Source organism: Aphis gossypii, chromosome 1, assembly GCF_020184175.1.
Source record: "Aphis gossypii isolate Hap1 chromosome 1, ASM2018417v2, whole genome shotgun sequence".
Lineage (NCBI taxonomy): Eukaryota > Metazoa > Arthropoda > Insecta > Hemiptera > Aphididae > Aphis > Aphis gossypii.
The window spans coordinates 1216624-1237481 of NC_065530.1; the positions used below are offsets into that span (position 1 = coordinate 1216624).

The 20858-nt window shown below is 27.9% G+C and overlaps 2 protein-coding genes across 5 annotated transcripts; one reads left to right on the forward strand and one right to left on the reverse strand.

The window, feature by feature from the left end:
- The first annotated feature begins 234 nt into the window (after positions 1 to 234).
- On the forward strand, positions 235 to 8402 carry LOC114120768 (E3 ubiquitin-protein ligase ZNF598). Of its 2 annotated transcripts, none has more exons than XM_027982790.2 (8): positions 235 to 518; positions 620 to 825; positions 3392 to 3640; positions 3716 to 3927; positions 4019 to 4131; positions 4224 to 4398; positions 4596 to 6195; positions 7388 to 8402. In XM_027982790.2, the coding sequence occupies exons 2-8, from the start codon at positions 625 to 627 to the stop codon at positions 7520 to 7522; spliced, it is 2685 nt and encodes an 894-aa protein (XP_027838591.2). In that variant the 5' UTR covers positions 235 to 518; positions 620 to 624; the 3' UTR covers positions 7523 to 8402. The 2 variants fall into 2 exon arrangements, with proteins under 2 accessions (XP_027838591.2, XP_050054087.1); XM_050198130.1 differs by having other exon boundaries at positions 623 to 825.
- A 3302-nt stretch (positions 8403 to 11704) lies between these two features.
- LOC114120806 (transmembrane protein 104 homolog) lies at positions 11705 to 16076 on the reverse strand. 3 transcript variants are annotated; one of them, XM_050198131.1, is made up of 13 exons: positions 15805 to 16076; positions 15608 to 15743; positions 15328 to 15457; positions 15141 to 15262; positions 14971 to 15076; positions 14765 to 14876; positions 14048 to 14112; positions 13849 to 13979; positions 13689 to 13782; positions 13521 to 13614; positions 13006 to 13421; positions 12629 to 12742; positions 11705 to 12025 (listed from the first exon to the last, which is right to left on the reverse strand). In XM_050198131.1, the coding sequence occupies exons 3-13, from the start codon at positions 15349 to 15351 to the stop codon at positions 11804 to 11806; spliced, it is 1500 nt and encodes a 499-aa protein (XP_050054088.1). In that variant the 5' UTR covers positions 15352 to 15457; positions 15608 to 15743; positions 15805 to 16076; the 3' UTR covers positions 11705 to 11803. The 3 variants fall into 3 exon arrangements, with proteins under 3 accessions (XP_050054088.1, XP_027838646.1, XP_050054089.1); XM_027982845.2 differs by having other exon boundaries at positions 15802 to 16076; XM_050198132.1 differs by having other exon boundaries at positions 15597 to 16076.
- Between the last annotated feature and the right edge of the window lie 4782 nt (positions 16077 to 20858).

Consider the following 20858-nt stretch of genomic DNA (forward strand, 5'->3'; position numbering starts at 1 on the left):
CGTTCGATCGTTATCTTGATGTAATGCACGGTCTTGAATCGTGGTGAAAATTAGTGATATTGTTCTGTGGTGATATCGTCACCGTCGTTGTTGTTGTTGATGTTTTTTATTTTATTTTTTATCACATTACCATTTTCACGGTTTTAATGGTAACAACGGTCACCTACCGAATCACAACCGAACGACGGGGCACCGTCCTCCACCGCCACATGTGATCGTGTGATTATTATTATTATTATTATTATATTTTTCTTGCAAATTTTTTTTTCTTATTTTGAAAATATCAATTTGGGTTTTAATTATCAATTTTTTTTTTTATTTTCTCATTCTACTCACTTCAAAATCGTCATTAAGTTGCCATCAAACGATTACATTATTCTTGACAGTTAACTTTCACTAAATACACACATTGACATGTATATATTATAATTAGTACACGTTTTTGTATTCGTACATGCGCAACATATATTTCGTTGATACATAAATTCTTCTTTTTTCCGTGAACAGTACCAGATACGGTAAGTTGACAATACTCATCTATGTCATGGACAACACATTTTAATGTTGAGGACAACTTGCTCGTATTAATAAATTATAATCGTTTGTTCTTTTTGATTAGAAGAAATGGACCGAAGACCGTCATCTTACAGATCGCGTCCAGCTTCGTCCAAACCAACAGGTCCTAGTTGCGTGATATGTTTTAAAATGCAATCAATTTATTCAATTGGTACGTGCGATCATCCAGTATGTTACGAGTGTTCGACTACCATGAGAGTGCTCTGTGATCAAAAAGAGTGTCCAATATGCAGGCGAATACTGACTAAGGTTTTTAATACAATATCTTAATCTTAATGTCTAATATCTATAGCATTGTTTAACTATTCTAATAATTATTATAATAATATGTAAATACTACTTACTACCATTATAATTTCAGACTTAAATGAGCCTTATCAGTTGTAATAGTAATATGTATGTATTTTTTCTTTTAAACACAACTAAGATTAATAGTAGATATCTGCCGAAATTTCTAACGTTTATTTACACAAATGAAAAGAAAACACTTTGAGTCTCAACGCTATCTACCTAACAATAATAAGTAATTTTCTGGATAAATAAAATAAAATAGTAATACTTGTAACAGTGAAATTTTTTAGACAAATTATTTGAATATTTTTGTTAAGACATACCTACAATGTTTGATAATTTATTTTCAGTATTTAATTATTACTGTGAATTATAATTTTGTTTCTTGTAAATCACTCTTTAGTCACTATATACCTTTACCTTAAATTTTTCTTAATCATCTACATGACCTACCAATAAATATATTGCTTGTCCTATTTTTCTAAGTCTGAACTTAACATTTTTATATCAAAATATTGATGTTAATAAATTATAATACTATGTAGTTTAGAAAAGCATTTTAATAAGCAATCTATTTTAATATACCATGTTTTTAATAAAAAATTCGATATTTTATTTTTAAACTAGACACTAAGTAGATATCGTCGCTTTAAGATATTTATATCATGTGTTATCTTCATTAAATATTTTGAAATAGCTGCTGTGGTATGGTAAATATATTATTTTTGGATTATTTTAAATTTTTAGTACACTTCTTTGTTTTCATAACAAAATAAATACAATTATAGTAAATTAATTATTAAAGTTTATAAGTTACAGGATGAAGAGGACATCATACCTGCATGTTGTCTCCCTGATCAAAATATACAAGCAACTTTGCGTTTAACAAAATCTATTTTGTGTGTGTTTTAATATTAAAGAGAATTGGCATATTATTAAACTAAAATTAAGACTAACATTTTTCTGTTTTAAATCAAAATATTTTTAAATTACAATATTTTATATTATCATAACTTATTTAAAAATTATTGTGCTATAAAAATGGATTTGGTTAATTTTTTCTAAATACTAAAATTAACAGTAAAAATTGGTTTTACTAAACAGTGAACATACATTTTTCATGTCATTTGTCAGGGACAACACGCTTGGGTGTGATGTCCTCATAAGAACTTTCATCAAGTTAAGTATATTTTAATAAGTAATTTTATGATTTTAAGTAGTTACATACTTACCTATCACTAACTTAATGTCACTATCCATCTCCACCAATTATAATTATTTTTATGACTTCTTACAAATTTTAAATTTTAACAAAATCTAACCTTATGGTTTAACCTGTCGTTACTCGCATAAGGTTAATTATTTTTATGAGTGTTATCGTCAAAATAAATATTCGTACATTTCTATAGCCTCGAATAATGTATTTATAGATAAAATGTAACTAGTTCTGTGTTATCTTGGATTTTCGTTCAGTTGCTAGAAGTACTTAAAGTAACTGGCATCAGTGTTTTGGAAATAATTTACCCCGTACGAGTAATTCATTCTCAGTTTTTTGTTCATTATAGTTTTTGATAATTTTTTTATAATGTAATTTTATTTTATGATAATGGTCTAAATAAAATTTGGATCAGTTATTTACATTTAGGTTGGTTTTCTTAACTTATAATATACGAAAAACAACTAGAAAAAAAATAGTAAATACCCCATGCGAGTAAAAGTGACAACAGAAACAATGCGAGTAAAAATAGGTTAATAGTGTTTATACCATTACAATTTAAATATACAACATTTATGAATTATATTTTATTGTTTATACTGTAATAATTGTTCACCAGTAAATTTTTATTTTTATCTTGACAACCTTAGGCTTATTTTCTCTACAATTTCTATTGGATGCAATCCCAATGTGTATTATGTATCACTCATGTTATATTACACAATCATGTTCATACATTTGTTCAAAGAACTTTATTCTTTTGATTTTAAACTATTGGCTACAATATTTTTATTGCATCTAATTTAAAATAGTAATCTAAATTCTAAAAATGCAGTTGGTGTATTCATAAAAAGCTATTTTCATCATACATAACATAATATTTAAACCAAGTACATAGTGCCTAATACCATATAATCAGTAAACATTTATTAAAATTAGATTTTTATTGAAATGTGCCATGTGGTATGGCTGTCATCAAATTTAAATTATCTAATAATAGTGTATACAATGTATAAAATAGATCTATAAATATAATTTACAAATACCTTGTTACATCTACTAAATCATGTAATTGCATTTTCAATCTGGCTTGAAATCTTCATTTGTGTTGTAGAAATAAATAATTGATATATATTGATTCTATATATTTATTTAATAGTATACAAAATAAAAAAAAGTATATTAAAAACTTTGAATACATCATAATTCACTGTGCTTATAATATATAAAGTTGATTTAAATTGTATTTTAAATACAATACACTTAATTTTTAAATTATTTTTATTTTATTTTATTTTTATTTTTTAGGTAATTTTTACAAAAGATGAGTTGGATTTGTTTAAAAATTTGGATGATCGTTCATATCCCCGATATAACAAAAAATATGGCATTGCATTTGGTGATCTTTCTGTGGAAAATTCATTTGATCAATTATTACGTTGCTACTGTAAAAAATGTTATGATCATCCAGAGTTCATGTCATTCGAACAATTAGCTGCACACATGGAACGAAATCATCGTCTTTATGCTTGTCGCCTCTGTGTGAATAATTTAAAGGTAATTACATCATACATTTATTTAAATATTTACACAAGTAAATTTATAATTGTATTTTTACTTAATTCATTATAGATATTTCCAAGTCAAAGACGTTGGTATAACTCCGATGAGTTAACTAGGCATGAAGAATGTGGAGACCCTGATAATACATCTCACCGAGGCCATCCTGAATGTCAATTTTGTAATGTTCGCTACTTAGACAAAGACGAACTTTATAAACATCTAAGGAAGGAACATTTTTATTGTCATTTCTGTGATGCCGATGGTATTCAAGACTATTATATGTTTGTATTAATTTGTTTACATAAATAAATTTATCAACCATTATATGTATTTTTACTTATTTCCTAACCGAAATGTGTTTATATTTTTTAGGTCATATGACTGGTTGAGAAAGCATTATTACGACAATCACTACCTTTGCGAAGAAGGAAATTGTGTAAACGAACAATTTACGTCAGTTTTTCGTACGTCGATTGACTTACAAGGTAAATATTATTATAAACAATATCATTTAGCCAATTTATAATTGTTGAATATTATTATCATATTAATGTTTTCATTTGTTTTTGCATCATAGCTCATAAAGCACAAACACACAGCAGGGACTTGGGAAAACAAGGATACAAAGAAGCACGTACTTTAAAACTTGAGTTTAACTTAAGACCGAGACACAATCCAACAGTTGAACCTGGTAGACCTAACCAATACCAACCACCACGCCAACCACCCCGTCAACCTACATCTGATAATTCGTAAGTATTATATTAATTCATACACAGTAATCAATTAAACTGTCTACACTAAAATTGTCTAAGTGTTAATTTAATTAAATTAAAAACCGATCGAAAATATTAGCATACTCCATTAAATAGCTCGACTATTTCAAATAAATATAATGATTACCTATTTTGCAACCCTTGTTTAACTATAATCAACATCATTTATGTAGTTATAACAACAACAACTATTCCAACGGCCACACGTTGCCGACGACATCATCAGATCGTGCCATCAACGTACGCAACACTGCAGACTTCCCATCTCTGAACGGTCAGCACACAACGGTGTTGCCATGTGCACGCACTAGGAAACAAAACCAATCGGTCAACACGCAAGACTTGCATTCATTCCCTGCCCTGGGACAGGATCCGCAACCGCCAGTGGCATCCAAGGCCCAGAAACCGGCAATGAACAGTATCCGAATGGCCGCGGTGTTGAAGAAACCAGCAGAACCTCCTAAACCGGACCGAAACAAAGACACTAAGGTGCCTTCAGGCCCACGATTACCCAACCAAGCCAGGGACTTTCCGTCGCTGGACGGCAATCATAACCACCAGCTACAGCAGCAACAAAATTTGCAACATCCCAGGCTGACCGCCAATAAAGAGATTATGGCGGCCAGCAGTTCGGGTGGCGGAAGTTGGGTGTCTAAAGCCAAGACGGGCAACGAGAACGACAAGAAAAAAGTGAAAAAAGAACCGGCAGCCATCAAGAAGAAAATAGCTGAGGCGCCAAAGGTACCAGGCCCATCGGATTTTCCAAATTTAAACAAAAAATATGAACCGTCCAAGAGCAACCTCGCCAAGTTAGGTGGCAACAAAAAGAAAACAGAGAACAACTCGAAGAAAACCCCACCTGCGGAAAATAATGTCAATGGAAGCGGTGTCGTTCAAAATGGGAAGAAAAACACTCCGACCGTGGACAGCAACAGTAGTAATAAGGAAAATGTAAACAAATCCAATACCAAAATCGTTGACGCTGTGCAGATGTGCAACGGTGGTGCGGCCGGTGACGTGTCGTGCAAGACTGCGACCGCAACAACTTCGAATAATAATAAGGTGGCTGCTGGCAAGACTGAAGTGATAAAGTCCGTCGTAACAGCCCCGGCCGAACAGCCTAAGAGAGAGCCGTCTAAAAAGAAAGAGGCTGCTGCTGTTGGCCGAACATCGGCACAACCTGATGAAGAATCCGTTTCTGACACCAATAACCCAAAAGACAAAAAAAAGAGGAAAAAGAACGAAAACCGAGGAGAACAACAACCTACATCCCAGGCCGTGCACCAACAGCAAGAAAATCAGCATCAACAACAACTACAAAACAATCACATCAAAACATCGACACCGAAAATACCGCCAGGATTCGAGAACGCGTATCACCAACAGCAGCAACAGGTCAGAGCACCCCCCGGGCTATCCGGTAATCGCGGACCATCTCCTGCAGCACAGAACCATCACAGGATCAAAGCTCCTCCCGGTCTGTCGTTAACCGACAGCGGTGGTGGTGGTAAATCGTTCGAGTACTTACATCCGACCGACTCATCAGTCCGAAATAAAGTGCTCATCAATAACCTAATGGCTGCGCTCATACCTGCTCGCGACGAACGTTTCGACACGTTTGAGAAGTTTAAAGAAATGTCCACGTTATTTCGCAAACACGTCATTACTGCGTTTGATTTTTACTCGTACTGTGTCGAAGCACTTGCCCCACACAGCTTCGAGTCCGTCTTCCAAGAACTTGTGTTACTATTGCCTGACATCCAAAAGCAGCGGGTACGTACTTACATTTAATATTTATTTTACTACTCAAATGGCTTATAACTTTGTTTATGATCAACGTCTTTATCTAGCTTTTTATTTATTCTTTCTTAAACCCCTTTACGTATTGATCTTTCAATAATTTATGTGTACTTTTTAGTTTCTGAACGAAATTATGAATGTATTGATTTTACAATGTGTGTGTGTGTTTTTTTTTTTGTTTGTGTGCACCATAACTTGTCGAAATAATGCTTTGATTTAAAACATCAGGGGTGGTTTCCGATGGCACAGTGAATATCCTTGGTGCATTATAGAGGTAATAAGTAAGAAATTTCCAGTAATTTTCTAAAGAATCTGGAAAAACCACAAAAAATAGGAATTTTTACGCAACACCAGTTTTTGACAAAATCAATATTTTTATACTGTATGTTGTAACTCGTAAACGATAATTACTGTAAAAACTTGGCATTTTTACCAAATTTTTAAATTAGCATTATATGGTTAAATTTTCAAAATATTCTAACTTTTTTTAGCTATTTATATAGACAACTGAAATGTTCGATTTTACTAAATTTTTTTTAAATGCGTAAAATAACAATTTACTATCATAGAATTTTAAATTTTTGTTATAGATAAAAATTACTAGTACTTAGTAGAAACATATACCAGTTGTTTAAATTGGTATTTTTTGTACAAGATTTAGGTATTCAGGTCTTTAAAACATACACCACCTTTTTCATCATCCAATGAAAAATATATATATCCTATAGCCTATAGGCTAGATAAATATGCTGATAAATCATCTCCGTTCAGAATAGTTTTTGGTATACAATGATGCCTATCATTGGATTTTAATTTAACACACTCATTATAGTGACCTACACGGCTACACTATCTCCGAGGTCCACTCAAAACCTACATCAGAGCGTTACCCACTTGACCACCCTTTTTTTTAACGTGCATTTTTCGCTTTAGCGTTTTAATTTCACCCTAATCATTCCGGTCAAAATTGTTTTTCGTATGCAGTAATTTATTATTGTATTTAAATTTAATATATGTATTGAATGAATTTCATAATTATGAAATGCACCAGAGTTCAACTGTGTAGCAAGAGCAGACCAATTTTTTTTGAATAAATAAAAACATATAAGTACTTCAACAAATATTAATATTAATTTAATCAGTTTTTTTTTTTTTACTTTTGAAGGAATTGCTGTATATTTACAACCGAAATAGTAGACACGAGATGAACGTAGAGGTGTGCAAATACTGTCGTCAAGTGTTGAGGACCAGTGACTTGGAATCCCATATGTCCGTTCATGATACGACTGCGCGTAGTTGAAATGAAACTGATTCGCTTGTGTCTGTATAGCACAATCGAATCGTCAACGTCGATCGTGCCTCCCCAATGTAATTATTAAATTATCATCATTATATTCTAATTTTAATGTAAACTTTTTAAATTGCGCTTGCAATTATAATAATACTACCTATATGTATAATTTTCTTTTTTTGTTCTTTTTTGTAATTATTTTTATTTAATTACTTATGTAATTAATTTTAATTTCTAAAGAGAGCTAAGTTTAGTGTTTAACACTTTTGAAAACATTATCAACAATAATATGTTTCCAAAGCTCAATGTGCTTGTTAAGTTTATATTCGTATATATATTATTTACCTATTATTATTATAGTTATTTGTCGGCTGTTCAAATATTTACAATAAGAAAATAATATTTAAAAAAATTAATATTGCCGTTTAAAAATTGACGATTAAAGTAAAATTTATTATCATACTGCGATGTATCATATATCTAATATTTTATGTATGATACAACTACACAATTGTATAATAACAGTAATAATAATACTAATAAATATATTGTGTATTTGTATATATGGGCAGGTCGTGGTGTTTAGCTCGGTAGCTCGAGTGATATTATACTTGTATCATGTACCTATGTCGTATGTGTATTTTGTATCATTTAGAAACTAATCGTTTTTAATACAGTATAATACACACTACAAATTATTATATTATTATATGTACATCCGACTACTTTCTATGGGTACAGATATTATGTAATGTATATTATTTTTAATTTTAATGTAAGGGAAACACATTGCATATTAATATATTATGTACCTATGTTTTCAGTCGATCAGACAATAACATTATACTAGACTGTAATAAAGAAAAATAAATGTGTATTTGTAAAAGAAGGGAACTTATTCAATTTTTTTAAATTGCGTCCAAACTATTAAAACTACCGCATGTTGGAGTATTCTCATGGAAGCCAGCAGTATCCTATACTCATAACAAAACATAATAATAATCGATTATTACATCATATACGAAAGTGAAGGAAAAATAGTTCTGATACTTTTATGGAAAATGTAATAAATAATAATTTATTATTACGGTTATGTTATTATTATCATTTTTGGGGTATTCTAAATAACAACTGTCTTAAAAATATTTTGTTTCTATCACGTGCAGAGGCGCTATTTAGGAAGGAAAAATATCAGATAGAAACATTAGCACCACTATTTTCTGTTTTTTATCGACTCTTCGTTGAATTATCTATCGTGCCGATGACCTACAAATAATCTAAATTATACATTTTTTATTGAAATTCCGGATCCTAGTTATAACATTAATCACATTATAATATGACTACAATTGCTAATATTCTAACCTTCGAGATGAGAAATTATATAAGTATTATCTATAATACTGTATGTTGATGTCGATTATTATCATTAATAATTGTCTACATGAAAATTAGTAAAAAATATTTAATTAATAATTAAAATGTATTATATAAATAATATTATATGTTTGGCCTTAATTGTTATCATTGGAATTTTCGACACGTCATGTAGCTTATTATTATCGTTTAATCATACTTTTAATAATATTGAGTGATTCATTGAAAAATTATCAACTTTCTAAAAAAATTTTATAGTTACCATTTTTTAAATTTTGGAAACGGACTGAGATAGTATCTTAGTCCGTGATTTTAGACGAGTATAATTTAAGAGTTATAATTGCTTAAATTATATCGATATGCTTATGGAGTGGTACACAGGAGTATCCCGCAAAATGTTGATCCACTATACTCAGCTCGCCAGAATTTAAAATACTCGTTTGAAATTTAAAATACTTATTTTTCTACTTCAGAATATGAAATTACAAATGTACGTTTTCATTCATAAGAATAATTAACTAAAAAAAAAGAAAATATAAAAAAATTAATTAACATATTTAATATACCTACCTAATTTTTTCCAAAAATGTTATTTTGTAACGATATTTAAAAGAAATAATACTTTCAAAAACGTTATAATGAGTGTTACATTAAATAGATCACTCCGTACAATAATATTATTTTATGTTTAACCTTTTCTAAAAAAAATGAACAATATTTTTGTATATATAATGCTAATACTGGTGTCTGGTGGTTTTAGTTTATTCTTACTTTATTTACTGTATTCTAAACTACGTACCTAGTTTTAAGTTATCTAAAAGTGTTTAATCATAACGGAATGGGTCAATATTAAATCAAGAAAATAAATAAATAAATAAATCACAATAATATTTTAGTATTGAATAATCACATGTATTGATTTGATAAAATAATTGAAACCGAATCAAATATTACTTAACGCATATACCTAAAATTGTGCTATTTTAAAATATTGATGTAAAATTTAAAAAACACAATCAATGTGTATATCCAAATGAATGTTGCTATGTCTGTTAATTTATTATTATACTCGTATAGATTTGATTAATTATTTAATTAGTGTGTAATTTTATTTATTCTTAGGTATATTATTTTTTATCAAATAAAAGCTTAAAGCACTTAATTTGCTTATAAAAGGATGTTCGATTTTGGCATTTAAACAAGAAACATTCCAAATTGATTTTGAAGTACTAATAATTATTGGCATTAGAGACTAATTTGGCTATTAAATATCAAGTAGAAATAAAAATAGGCCTTTTTCAAATTGGGCAATAAATATGGCGCCAAGTACAACAATTTTGACTGACACACGATTATTCTCACAATGACGAAGTAAATATAATAATAGTAATAACTTAATATACATTTAGAATTTTGAACAAAATATTTTCTGACCCAACCTATAATTATATAATATATTATAATATTATAATAACCTATAATATATATGTTCAAAGAATTTGTACCTGCCTAACATAATATAGAGTGCTTATTAAAGCCTAAAGGAATATATATATTAAGTAAATAAATTTTCGTTTAGTATAGGTAATAAAACATATAAAAAGACGATATGTCGCTATTATCAGTAGAACACAACAAATAACAATGTACCTAATTATATTGGACACGCGTTGGTATGTATTATTGTATATCACTTATTATTCACTATATTATCCTATGCAATATCAGTAAATGTACCTACTGGTAAATTCTAACTGCAATTGAAGTTGAAAGTGTAGTGCAAATTTCATATTCCATTTCGTTTTCTGTCGTGTCGCAAAATACATGTTGTTTTTATATTTTGGCGCAAATTACATACGTAATTAAATGATTTAAATATACATATTCGTTGCACAAAATAGTAAATACCATCTCCCAAGCCTAGACTATATTATAGTCCAGGGGTTGGCAATAGGTAGCCAGCGGGCCAAGTCCAGTCCGCGAAGAGGAAATAACTGGACCGCCAAAAATATTTTTCTTTAGATGGGTTTGAATTAATTTAATCAACTATTCAATCCTTAGCTCTATGTTCAATTCACATACAGAGCACTTGAAAAGTGTATGCTCGGCTGCATCACGGACTAAGATATATCTGAGTTCGTAGCTGTGCCTGAAGAGTTAGTAACTGTGCAAGCAGTGTGAGCAGCTTTAAGCTTTCCCCAATAGATAAAATTGTGGTGATAGTGCTTTAAGCACCCATATCTAATTAACATCTATGTGAGATCTCCAGAGAGTCTGTTTTAGGTCCAAGCCAAACCAATCTACCTATCCATGTGTAATGTGTATACTCAGCTACACAACAAACCTATGAAGGGATATTACCTGATTGCTACTCAATGAATTAAAGTTGCTGTCTTGATTCGTGAATGGAGTATAGAACAAATACAAATAATAATTAAAAACAATAATTTTAAATTCAACAAAATGTATTTTTTATGGTACAATAACTGTATGTATATGTTTGATGAAATTATCACAATAATTAATCGCTGGGACAAAACAAACAAAGCAACCATCGCAAATACAAAATTAGAAGAATTTATAAATAGTAAACATTAAACATTGTAATAACATATGTTGTAAACTTATATGTTAACTAGTAAAATCATGTAACATTTTATACATCAATTTTTTTTTTTTTACTTATGTTTTTTTTATATATAAAATATAATTGAGAAAAAAATATATATTTTTAATAATAACACTTATACTATGTTAAATATTATGTATACACATAACGTGACGTAAATAATCATAGTCTTTATATCTCTTAAATAAAACTTTAGTAAATTATATGAATGTATTTATTATAAGTTAAAACGGTAGACAAACATAATAAAGAGTGCCAAGTTAAAATGAGTGTGTGTCCATCTTTCAGTTCAATTCTTTACTTATTAAAGAAATGGTCAAAACTACCACACATATCACTGTCCATATTAGAATACATATTGGCCAGTATTTAGACTTAAATGGAGAACAATAATCGTTTTTAATTGCGGCAACTTGTTGTGGAATTTCAGCACGTGCAGCCATGACCAATAATGCAGGGGTTGCATACTGAATACCAGTGCCAGCGTATACAGCGACAATTGAAACCTGCAAAATTTAAAATCATCATTTTAAAATGCTACACAATCCTACTACTTTTGTTATAAAATATTCATATAAAGATGTTTATTAAATCAATAATTTTTAATAGAAATAATAATACAACTTTAGGTAAACAGTTGTTTTTTCTGTCTATAGGTATTTTAAAAGCAATTTTATCTGCAATACAATATAACTGTTTACATTAAATAATTTGTGTTCATATTTTGTTTTAATGACTATGATGAGTTACTAAATTTAAACATTTAAACAGATTAAGAGGAGAATGGCACCCATAAACCTCCCTGATAAAAGTTTATAAAGAAAATGAACCAATTAGAACTTTCTCGTTACTAAAAAAATAATTCACAATTCACATATCATAATTAATTTAAATTAAAACACAATATATAATATATTAGCAATGAATCTGTGTAAATATTAATTTTTATATTTTACAATATAAAGTATTAATTATAATTTCTTATACATGATATACATTTATAAAATACTGTTTTAACGTCGAAAACAATGTAAAAATGTCATTACATTTTAATTTTTAAAATATAAGCAATTAATGAATGTATTGTACAAAAATAATTAAGTATTTACCAAAACTTCAAGACGAGACACAAAAGCCGCTAATAACACAGGTGTAATTAAAGAAAACAGTGGAATAAATATTCGCTTCCAAGCCCAATGCGCATCACTTGGAAGAAACAGCACCTACAACAACAATATATTATATGTTACTTAGGTGAGTATACATGATTAGTTAACAAAATTTATTTTGGAATAGATTAACTTTAAAACATATAATTTAATATGCAGTAGTTTATGGTTTTAAATTTTTATTATTATTTATAATCAATTGGTAATATTTATGTTACATTTTTTTTAAATTGATATTATACTAAATAATTTTAAACCTTATGGATTAAAGTTTAATCCTATATATAGAAATGAAAATAAATAAATCTTGTGCTCACTTGGAGATTATTTCTTAATGTAATGGCAATCACTGGAAAACTAATACTGATTGTAAGTACAGGAAAAAGAATCAATATTAAATCAATCAGTCTATAAAATGATCCAGTATCTTGTGTTGGTGTGAAATTGATGGTATACAATTCATTTACTTTTGGGAATGCAAAAACACCCGTCATACACAAACACATGAGCAATGTGAATACTAATAAGAAGATAGCAGCCACTTTTAGCAGTATTTTGTTTTTATTTTTGATAGGTGAAATCACGGACGGGATTGAATGATGACACATAAACGCATAAACTGTTGCGCCTATTAATTGTGGCATAGCAATAAAGTTTGCTGTTGGTGTATGTCCATGCTTTTGGGTTGGAGACAACAGTCGTATTGATGCTAGACCGATCATTGTAGTAAAAGCTAAAAAAAAAAAATGGGTAGAATAAACCAAATTTAAAGATTTATACTAAAAAACCAAATAAGTAAAAATATATTTTATTTATATAAAATAAAACTTACCAATGATACGTATGAAGAAACTTACAACTTGTAAGTATTTAGTCTTTTGGGCATTAAAAAACGTGAATGGGCCTATTATTAAGATATACAGCAACTATTTTTAACAATTATTGTAATATTAATACGTATTATTTTAGTAAAATTATTATTATACAATTGCATACATACCAAATAGCTTAAATAAATTTCATGTTTAGTGTACGAAGAATCTTCCCAACACAAATTTGACTTATTAGCAGAATTATTATTCAACTTGTAATCACTAAATAGTTTAATAAATTCAAAATAATATTAAATATTTATTTTAATTAATCCACAAATAATTTACCAGGTAAAGTCTACAAGTGATTGTCCAATTGCCTTATAGTAAATTGATAAATCACCAAATAAATAACCACTGATGGAAAAAAAAAAAAAAACTTTGGCAAATGGAGGTAATAGCACTGTCACCATTTCACCCTGAAATAATTAATTATTAAAAAAATTGTGAAATACAAAAATAATACTTGAAAATATAATATTTTTACCAATTCTATCCTATTATCAAGTGAAAGTAATTCAACAGATTCAGGAGGAAAGTCCATTAAAGAACCTAAAACAAAAATAAATGTTGGAGTATATTACTTAAGGTGTATTATTTGTTTAATTTATTTTTTATTTTTAAAATTGAAATAATAAAGAATAATTTCAATAATAAATAGATAAAAATAATAGAAATAACTAAGAAATAATAATATTTAACAATCATTAATTAAAACATTAAAAGGAGTCTATTTTTTTCTTCTCTTTTTAACTCATATACAATATAGAAAAATTTATAATCAGACGACCTTATGTTAGTTTTAATATTAAAGTTAATTGACCCATTATACAGCTTAAGTTAAAAACATTATTGGTGCTTTTATTGTCTTTTTTACAATAATAAAATATTTACAGAAGTTACGTGTAAATAAAATATTTAGAATTTAGAAATTTCATATGAAATATAGGGTAGATCACAAAAATATTTATTATTTCTTATAACTTTAATTAAATTAATATTGATTTTATATTTTTTAGATTTTCCGATTATAGATAATAAATAATAAATAAATTGTAGTAATTCAATATTATCATGACATTTGTATGCTAATTATAATAGAATCCAATTTTATAAATGAAATGCCTATCATTTAATGATATACCTACTGTGTAGTGTATGATTATAAATTAATAATTATAATTATATTAAGTATGTTGCATACTGGATGTGGGTAAAACTGGATTGTCAAAAATAGGCGATTCATTTTCACTGTTATAACTATCTGTACTAGCATTTGAAATTCTGTCATAGTTAACTGATGAAACTTGTGGCAACTGAAAAAAAAATATTTTAAGTATTTTTATAGCAAAAACAGTGACATAGCATAATATTAAAAATACAAATTGTAGCTCAGAATATTTTACTTACTGATTTCAATACCCTGGTAACACTTTTCATCATTTGTAATTTACGAAGTTGTGTTATAGAATTTGTAATTGTGATTGCTTCTATAATGAATGAGAATGTAATGTAACTGAAAAATTAATACATGTTATTTAATCAGTTCTAAACATAACAATAATTAACCATTGTATTACCTTATAAAAGCCATAAGAGCAATTACTAAACCACTCAAAAGCCATCCAGTTTCTCGGACAACAGCTGGCAATGTCAGTGAACCCGGTCCAATAATTAGGTTAAAAACAAAGACCAAACCAATCTGGAGAAAAATAGATATTGATTAACATTTTATACAAATAAAAAGTGGGAAGCAACATTGCTTACAGGTGTTGAGTATTGGGAACTCATGGTTTCGTTTTGTACAGGGCAGTATCACTATATTATTATGCCCGTAATATCTACAGGTACGGTTTTAACGTGACAATAGCGAACAGCGACATGGTACACAACTTGTCTGCAACAGAAATATAAGGTAAAACGTTAAATTGCTCACAATATGTACAAAACAAACGAGCAAACGATCATAATAATATAGCACAGAATTTCAATAATGTAAATTAATATATAAAAAAAATAATTTAAAAGACACCTACTAACTACCTACCTCACATTACCGAGCGTCGATTTGTAACGACAAACGAATATGACCGTGACGGGGAAACACCAATGATGAATGTTTTAGAAGTCGACTACTACCAAAAATACGTCCTCGAATAACAACGGTAACGGTCTAATCTAATCTGTTCCGATTGGATTTTATTATTATTATTATTATTTATTATTATTCTTTCAACTCACTACTGTTAATAAAATATATTGAGATGGCCGTAAAGAAGAAACAAAAACGTGCAAATGTTAATCGCAGTAGCTGCTCCTACTAGACTATTCGTACCGTGTTGTGTCCGTTCAAACAAAAAGATATTTTGTTTATCTATGTATTATTATTTCCATTGTTTATTTGTGTTGTAATATCATAGTTTTAATATGTTGATATTAATGTTATATTTTGTAAAAACTAAAAAAAAAAGTAAAAACCGTTTTCAAGTGGCATCGGATATCAGATATCAGTCGTAAATCATTGTTTGAAACCCAAGTCATAGATAACACTATTTACGTACGGTGCTTATGCCTTATTGGGTAATCGTTTCTGCGACGCAACGAACAGTCGTCGTGCACAGTGACGCACGATTTGTCATTGTACGAGATTGGTTTAATTTTTACGTATTGTCACCAATTATTGTGGTATTGGTTACCACAACGGTTGTACTCATTGACCGTCCGCTGGATAAAAAAAAATAATATTTTACGAAATTCGTTTTTCTTCTTTTACCTTTCATACAGAATAGTAACGTGTAATAGTTGATTACACGGCGCCATGCATAGACTACTAAACGTATCTTTAAATCAAAGTCGCAATTATACGACCATCCAATAATATAGTAAACGTGCAAGCTCATATATGAGTATGATAAAACGGCGAACGTTGACAATTACCTTTTATTCAATCGGGTTGTAATCAGTTTTCTATTTTTAAAATAAATTGAATTTAAAAAATGTTAATAATTTTTACCTAAAGGCCAGAGGATGTGGTTCAAATTTAAAATAATCTAAAAAAAATTATTTTCATAATTTAAACGCCTATATATTATTATATCATATTGTTATTGTTATAAACATTTTATGTATGTTCTACGATTCGTAACAGCCGTAAATGAATGATTAAATAAAGTTTTAAATATTTATTTGTATATATTATTTTTTTAATGTTGCGTTGACAATCGCATCACGGCAACAATAATGACATCGAACAAAAATATCTCAAATTATCAAGTTCACTTAAGTCATTAATAATATGTAAATATCCTGTTAATCCTTAAAAAATGACTGGGACGTTTATATTTCAAAAAGTTTCTACACTTACCAGTTACCAGCGATCACTAGTTCTCTTAGAATAACTCAATAACGTTGGTATAAGTCCCAATGGTTTCTTTTTAGCTTTGCGGAGGCTATTTCATTTGTTGATTCATAGGTAGAGCACTTATACGGCCGAAATGTATAAGTTAAAACTTCAGATTTATTAACCGACATCGTCCTGAAAATCAAACAATCGAAATTAATATATAATGAATGATTTTATTTTCAAACAACTCTCATTATTTCAAATTGTATTAATGTTTTTGAAAATATTTTTCTTACATAATTTCCAGTCAAAGAAAGTAACATTTTTTTTTAAATAAATATTTTCATTGTTACAAGTTTCGGTTTTTTTACGTTTTCGAATGATGACATACATTTTAATTATAATAATAGAAATAAATTCCAATTAAAAGGTTTTTTTCATAAAAAGATACAACGTAGGTACTTACATATTATTCACTATATTCAAATAGTAAATATTATAATTCTATGCATAATTCATAATATATTAATTTTTGAAATATACCACCTCTCCACAATACTGAACAAATAAAATATTAGGTATAGCCCTTGTCCACCAAAAAACCTGTTACCTGTTACATAAAGCCTTTTTCAGCCAAAAACAAAAAAAGGTACTATTACCGACATTACCGTTTCTGTGAAAACGTATTTTAGTGAAAATATAATTTGGTAATTATGTACCTAATTATGTACAATCAAGTTATAATAATAATTTATTAAATTAAATTAAATTAAATTATAGGGTTTTTTAAAAAAATGACAGCCAAAAATTAAAATATAACATAATTAAAAAAAAAAAAAAGAAAATATCTTTGACAAAAGTGTACCTAATAATGGCTGACATTGAATTGAATCCCGCAAATACTTTTAGGTTATCGGAGTTCAGTCCGACCAATACTGTTATTTGTTGGGATGTTCGACTTGTTCGAATTGAGTCCCTTCAGCCTATTAGCGTTACCAAGAGAGTCCACCACGTGGAGATTGGTAGAGTAGTAAAATCGTAAAAAAATTTCTTTTTCTAATGTTTCTTAACATAGTATTTTTGTGTTGCTTCTTAATTTTATATATGTATCAGTCTGATATATTCCCAGAAGAGTATCCATAAAATAAAAATATTTGGATGGCCCGAATAAAAAAGGCATTTAATTTAGAGTGAAAACTTTCACAATTATTAGTGGTCCGATAAGTGGTTGCTGAAAATCCACTCCAAACATTGGGAGGGGGGACTGTGCAACATTATTGTAAACGTAATTATTTAAAATATAATCTGTAAAACTGTCAATTTTTTCGTCATCACGTGATTTTATCGCCATCAAATCTTGTATTCCTTTGACAGATCTAACTGCTGAATTGTACACCACTAGCTTTGGTCCAAATGGAATCGACACCCTTTAATTTTAACATCGGCCAAGACTTGTATAATTGCATTGTTGCGTATCCGATATTACGCTATAATATGATGTACAAAGTTCAAGGTCGCCACTGGTAGTTAGTTATGACATTTTATCCATACAAACTCAATTTAAAGATATTAAAATAGTAAACTGGACTTAATTCAAACATATAAAAAAAGAAAGGACTCAATTCGATATCAGGATATTCAATAATACCTATCTTATAATAATCAATTTTTATTTTGTTGCAAATTACATTTCCTATTTCATATTACATGCAATGGTACAAATTAAAAACTCTCCACAAAACTTGTGTTATTATCGCAGGTAACTGGATCTATTATAATATGTTACTATGCAATAATATTACAACTACGAAACATCAAAATGTATAATACAATGGAAACTCTAAATTCGTATCTTTAAATTATTAACAACAATAACTACTATCTATATAATGGTTATTAATAGTTATAAATATAATTATATTAATTTAATAATTCATTCTGTCCACAGCTACTTAATAAATAATTATTATTTTAATTTTCAATTAAAGTTATTCAGTGAATCGTTCGATGTATTTAAATATTATAATTTTGACTTATTAAAATAAAGTATTAAATGAGCTAAATTCAGCTAAGCTGCCTAACATTATTTTTGTTTTACAAAAATTTATATGATGACCGAATACTAAAAAAAAAATACTTTAATATTTACGTTTTAAAAATCTAATCTAAATTATTATGCTTGCACATATTATGTTGGACAGGTAAAAATTTTACTAAAATTTTAGTTATCTTAACACACATTTTTTCATTCTATTACTTAAAACAGTTAAAACCCAATTAAGATTTTAGGAGTTTAATGTGATTGATGTAATTGATATCTATTATGAATTTTTTTATTATAAAAATAAATCGTAAAAACTATCCAGGTGCATTGAGTTAGAAACTTTCTTCATATATTGTAATTTTTACTATTGGTTATCATAAAATTTTATTACTGTGATAAAAATTGCTTTAATTTTGCCCCTTATAATAATTAGCCGGCATTGGGCATTTTAAGGACGTTTCACTATATGGTATGAATTGTAATCTAACCTAACCTTGGTGATAAGTAGAAAAATATAAACCTACAACCAACTCATAATTACAAGCTAAAATTATTTGAACTTATAATCATATAATAATTTTAGAGGTTAATTTAGGCAATGTGAAATATATACATTTTGACTTGGTCATTATTTTTTCACTAGAAAAGTAAAATGTATCTAATACAATTGTATAATTTAACAAAAGTGATTTGTTTAGAATTTAATTAAAACAAAAAGCACATTTTTAATCATTTAGATCATTTTAATTTATTTAATTTAATAATATAATGTCTATCGTATATATTATTTGTATTTAATTATAATTAAATAATCAGAAATATTTATTATAAATTATAATATAATTTAATCGATTTATTAAGAAATAGAAAGGATCATATTGATATCATTCACATTAATATGAAATGATAATATTAGTATATTACTATAATATTATGTAAAAAAAAGGAATAAGATAATCAATCATTTTATACGGAACAATTAACAAACTATTCAAAAACGGTAAAGATTAATATTAATTCCTTTACACAAAAATTAAAATTTGAATAATACCTATTATTTTAAGATTTATTTTTCTCTCTCTCTTTTTTTCATATTAATACATATTGTCTTGTTTATGTACAAAAGGACTCAGCACTTATATTCTAAAATAAAATAAAGATACTTGCCTTAAATTAGTTTTGGATTTCAATTATGCAATATTGTCACAGAGGTAGTCAAATATAAGTAGATGGAATGAGAGAATATACTTTCCATAGTATATATATTATTTTTTTTTCAAAAATAATGTAAATAAAAATCAGCTTCATTGAGATAAAAAATAATTTCACCATCACTGGTGCCATGTAGAATAATTTGACCAAATTGCAGAATTATCATCCTTATTTTAAAAGAAGTTATCTAAATTTAATAATATTTTAGTACATCATATATATAGGTAAATACCTATATAATAATATTCAAAAGTTAGTTACTATCTGATGACTGATGAGTTTTCTAAAATAATTTGAATAATCCCTGTTTCAATTGGTACATTTATCGACAAAATTAATCTGTTGGTGGACCTAAGAGTCTATTATATTTTTCTTTCGATACAGACTACTTAGAGTGTAGGTACACCGTAAACTGTACACTGTAGTATTGTACATCTTTGTTTAGTAAATAGCTGTAATGGATGTCTTAAATTTGAATTCAATATTAAATCAGTGCATACGAATAACGAATCTGAGTGAAGATAGTGATTATTTTACTAAAAGTCTAAATTTTTATATAGTTTGGGGATTATTATTATAATGCACACAGAACAAATAAAGAATAGGTACTTAAATTTTGTGTTTATTAAGATTATACGATATTTGTACTAAAATAAAATATTATTAATGATTTTTTTTTTTAATTACACTAAAAATAAA

Coding starts and splice junctions, on each gene's coding strand:
- LOC114120768 (XM_027982790.2), top strand. CDS start 625: ATGGACCGAAGACCGTCATCTTACAGATCGCGTCCAGCTTCGTCCAAA. Junction 4,399..4,595: donor CAACCTACATCTGATAATTC/GTAAGTATTATA, acceptor TCATTTATGTAG/TTATAACAACAACAACTATT. Junction 6,196..7,387: donor CTGACATCCAAAAGCAGCGG/GTACGTACTTAC, acceptor TTACTTTTGAAG/GAATTGCTGTATATTTACAA.
- LOC114120806 (XM_050198131.1), bottom strand. CDS start 15,351: ATGAGTTCCCAATACTCAACACCT. Junction 12,743..13,005: donor CATTAAGAAATAATCTCCAA/GTGAGCACAAGA, acceptor TTGTTGTTGTAG/GTGCTGTTTCTTCCAAGTGA. Junction 12,026..12,628: donor TGTCTCGTCTTGAAGTTTTG/GTAAATACTTAA, acceptor TAAATTTTGCAG/GTTTCAATTGTCGCTGTATA.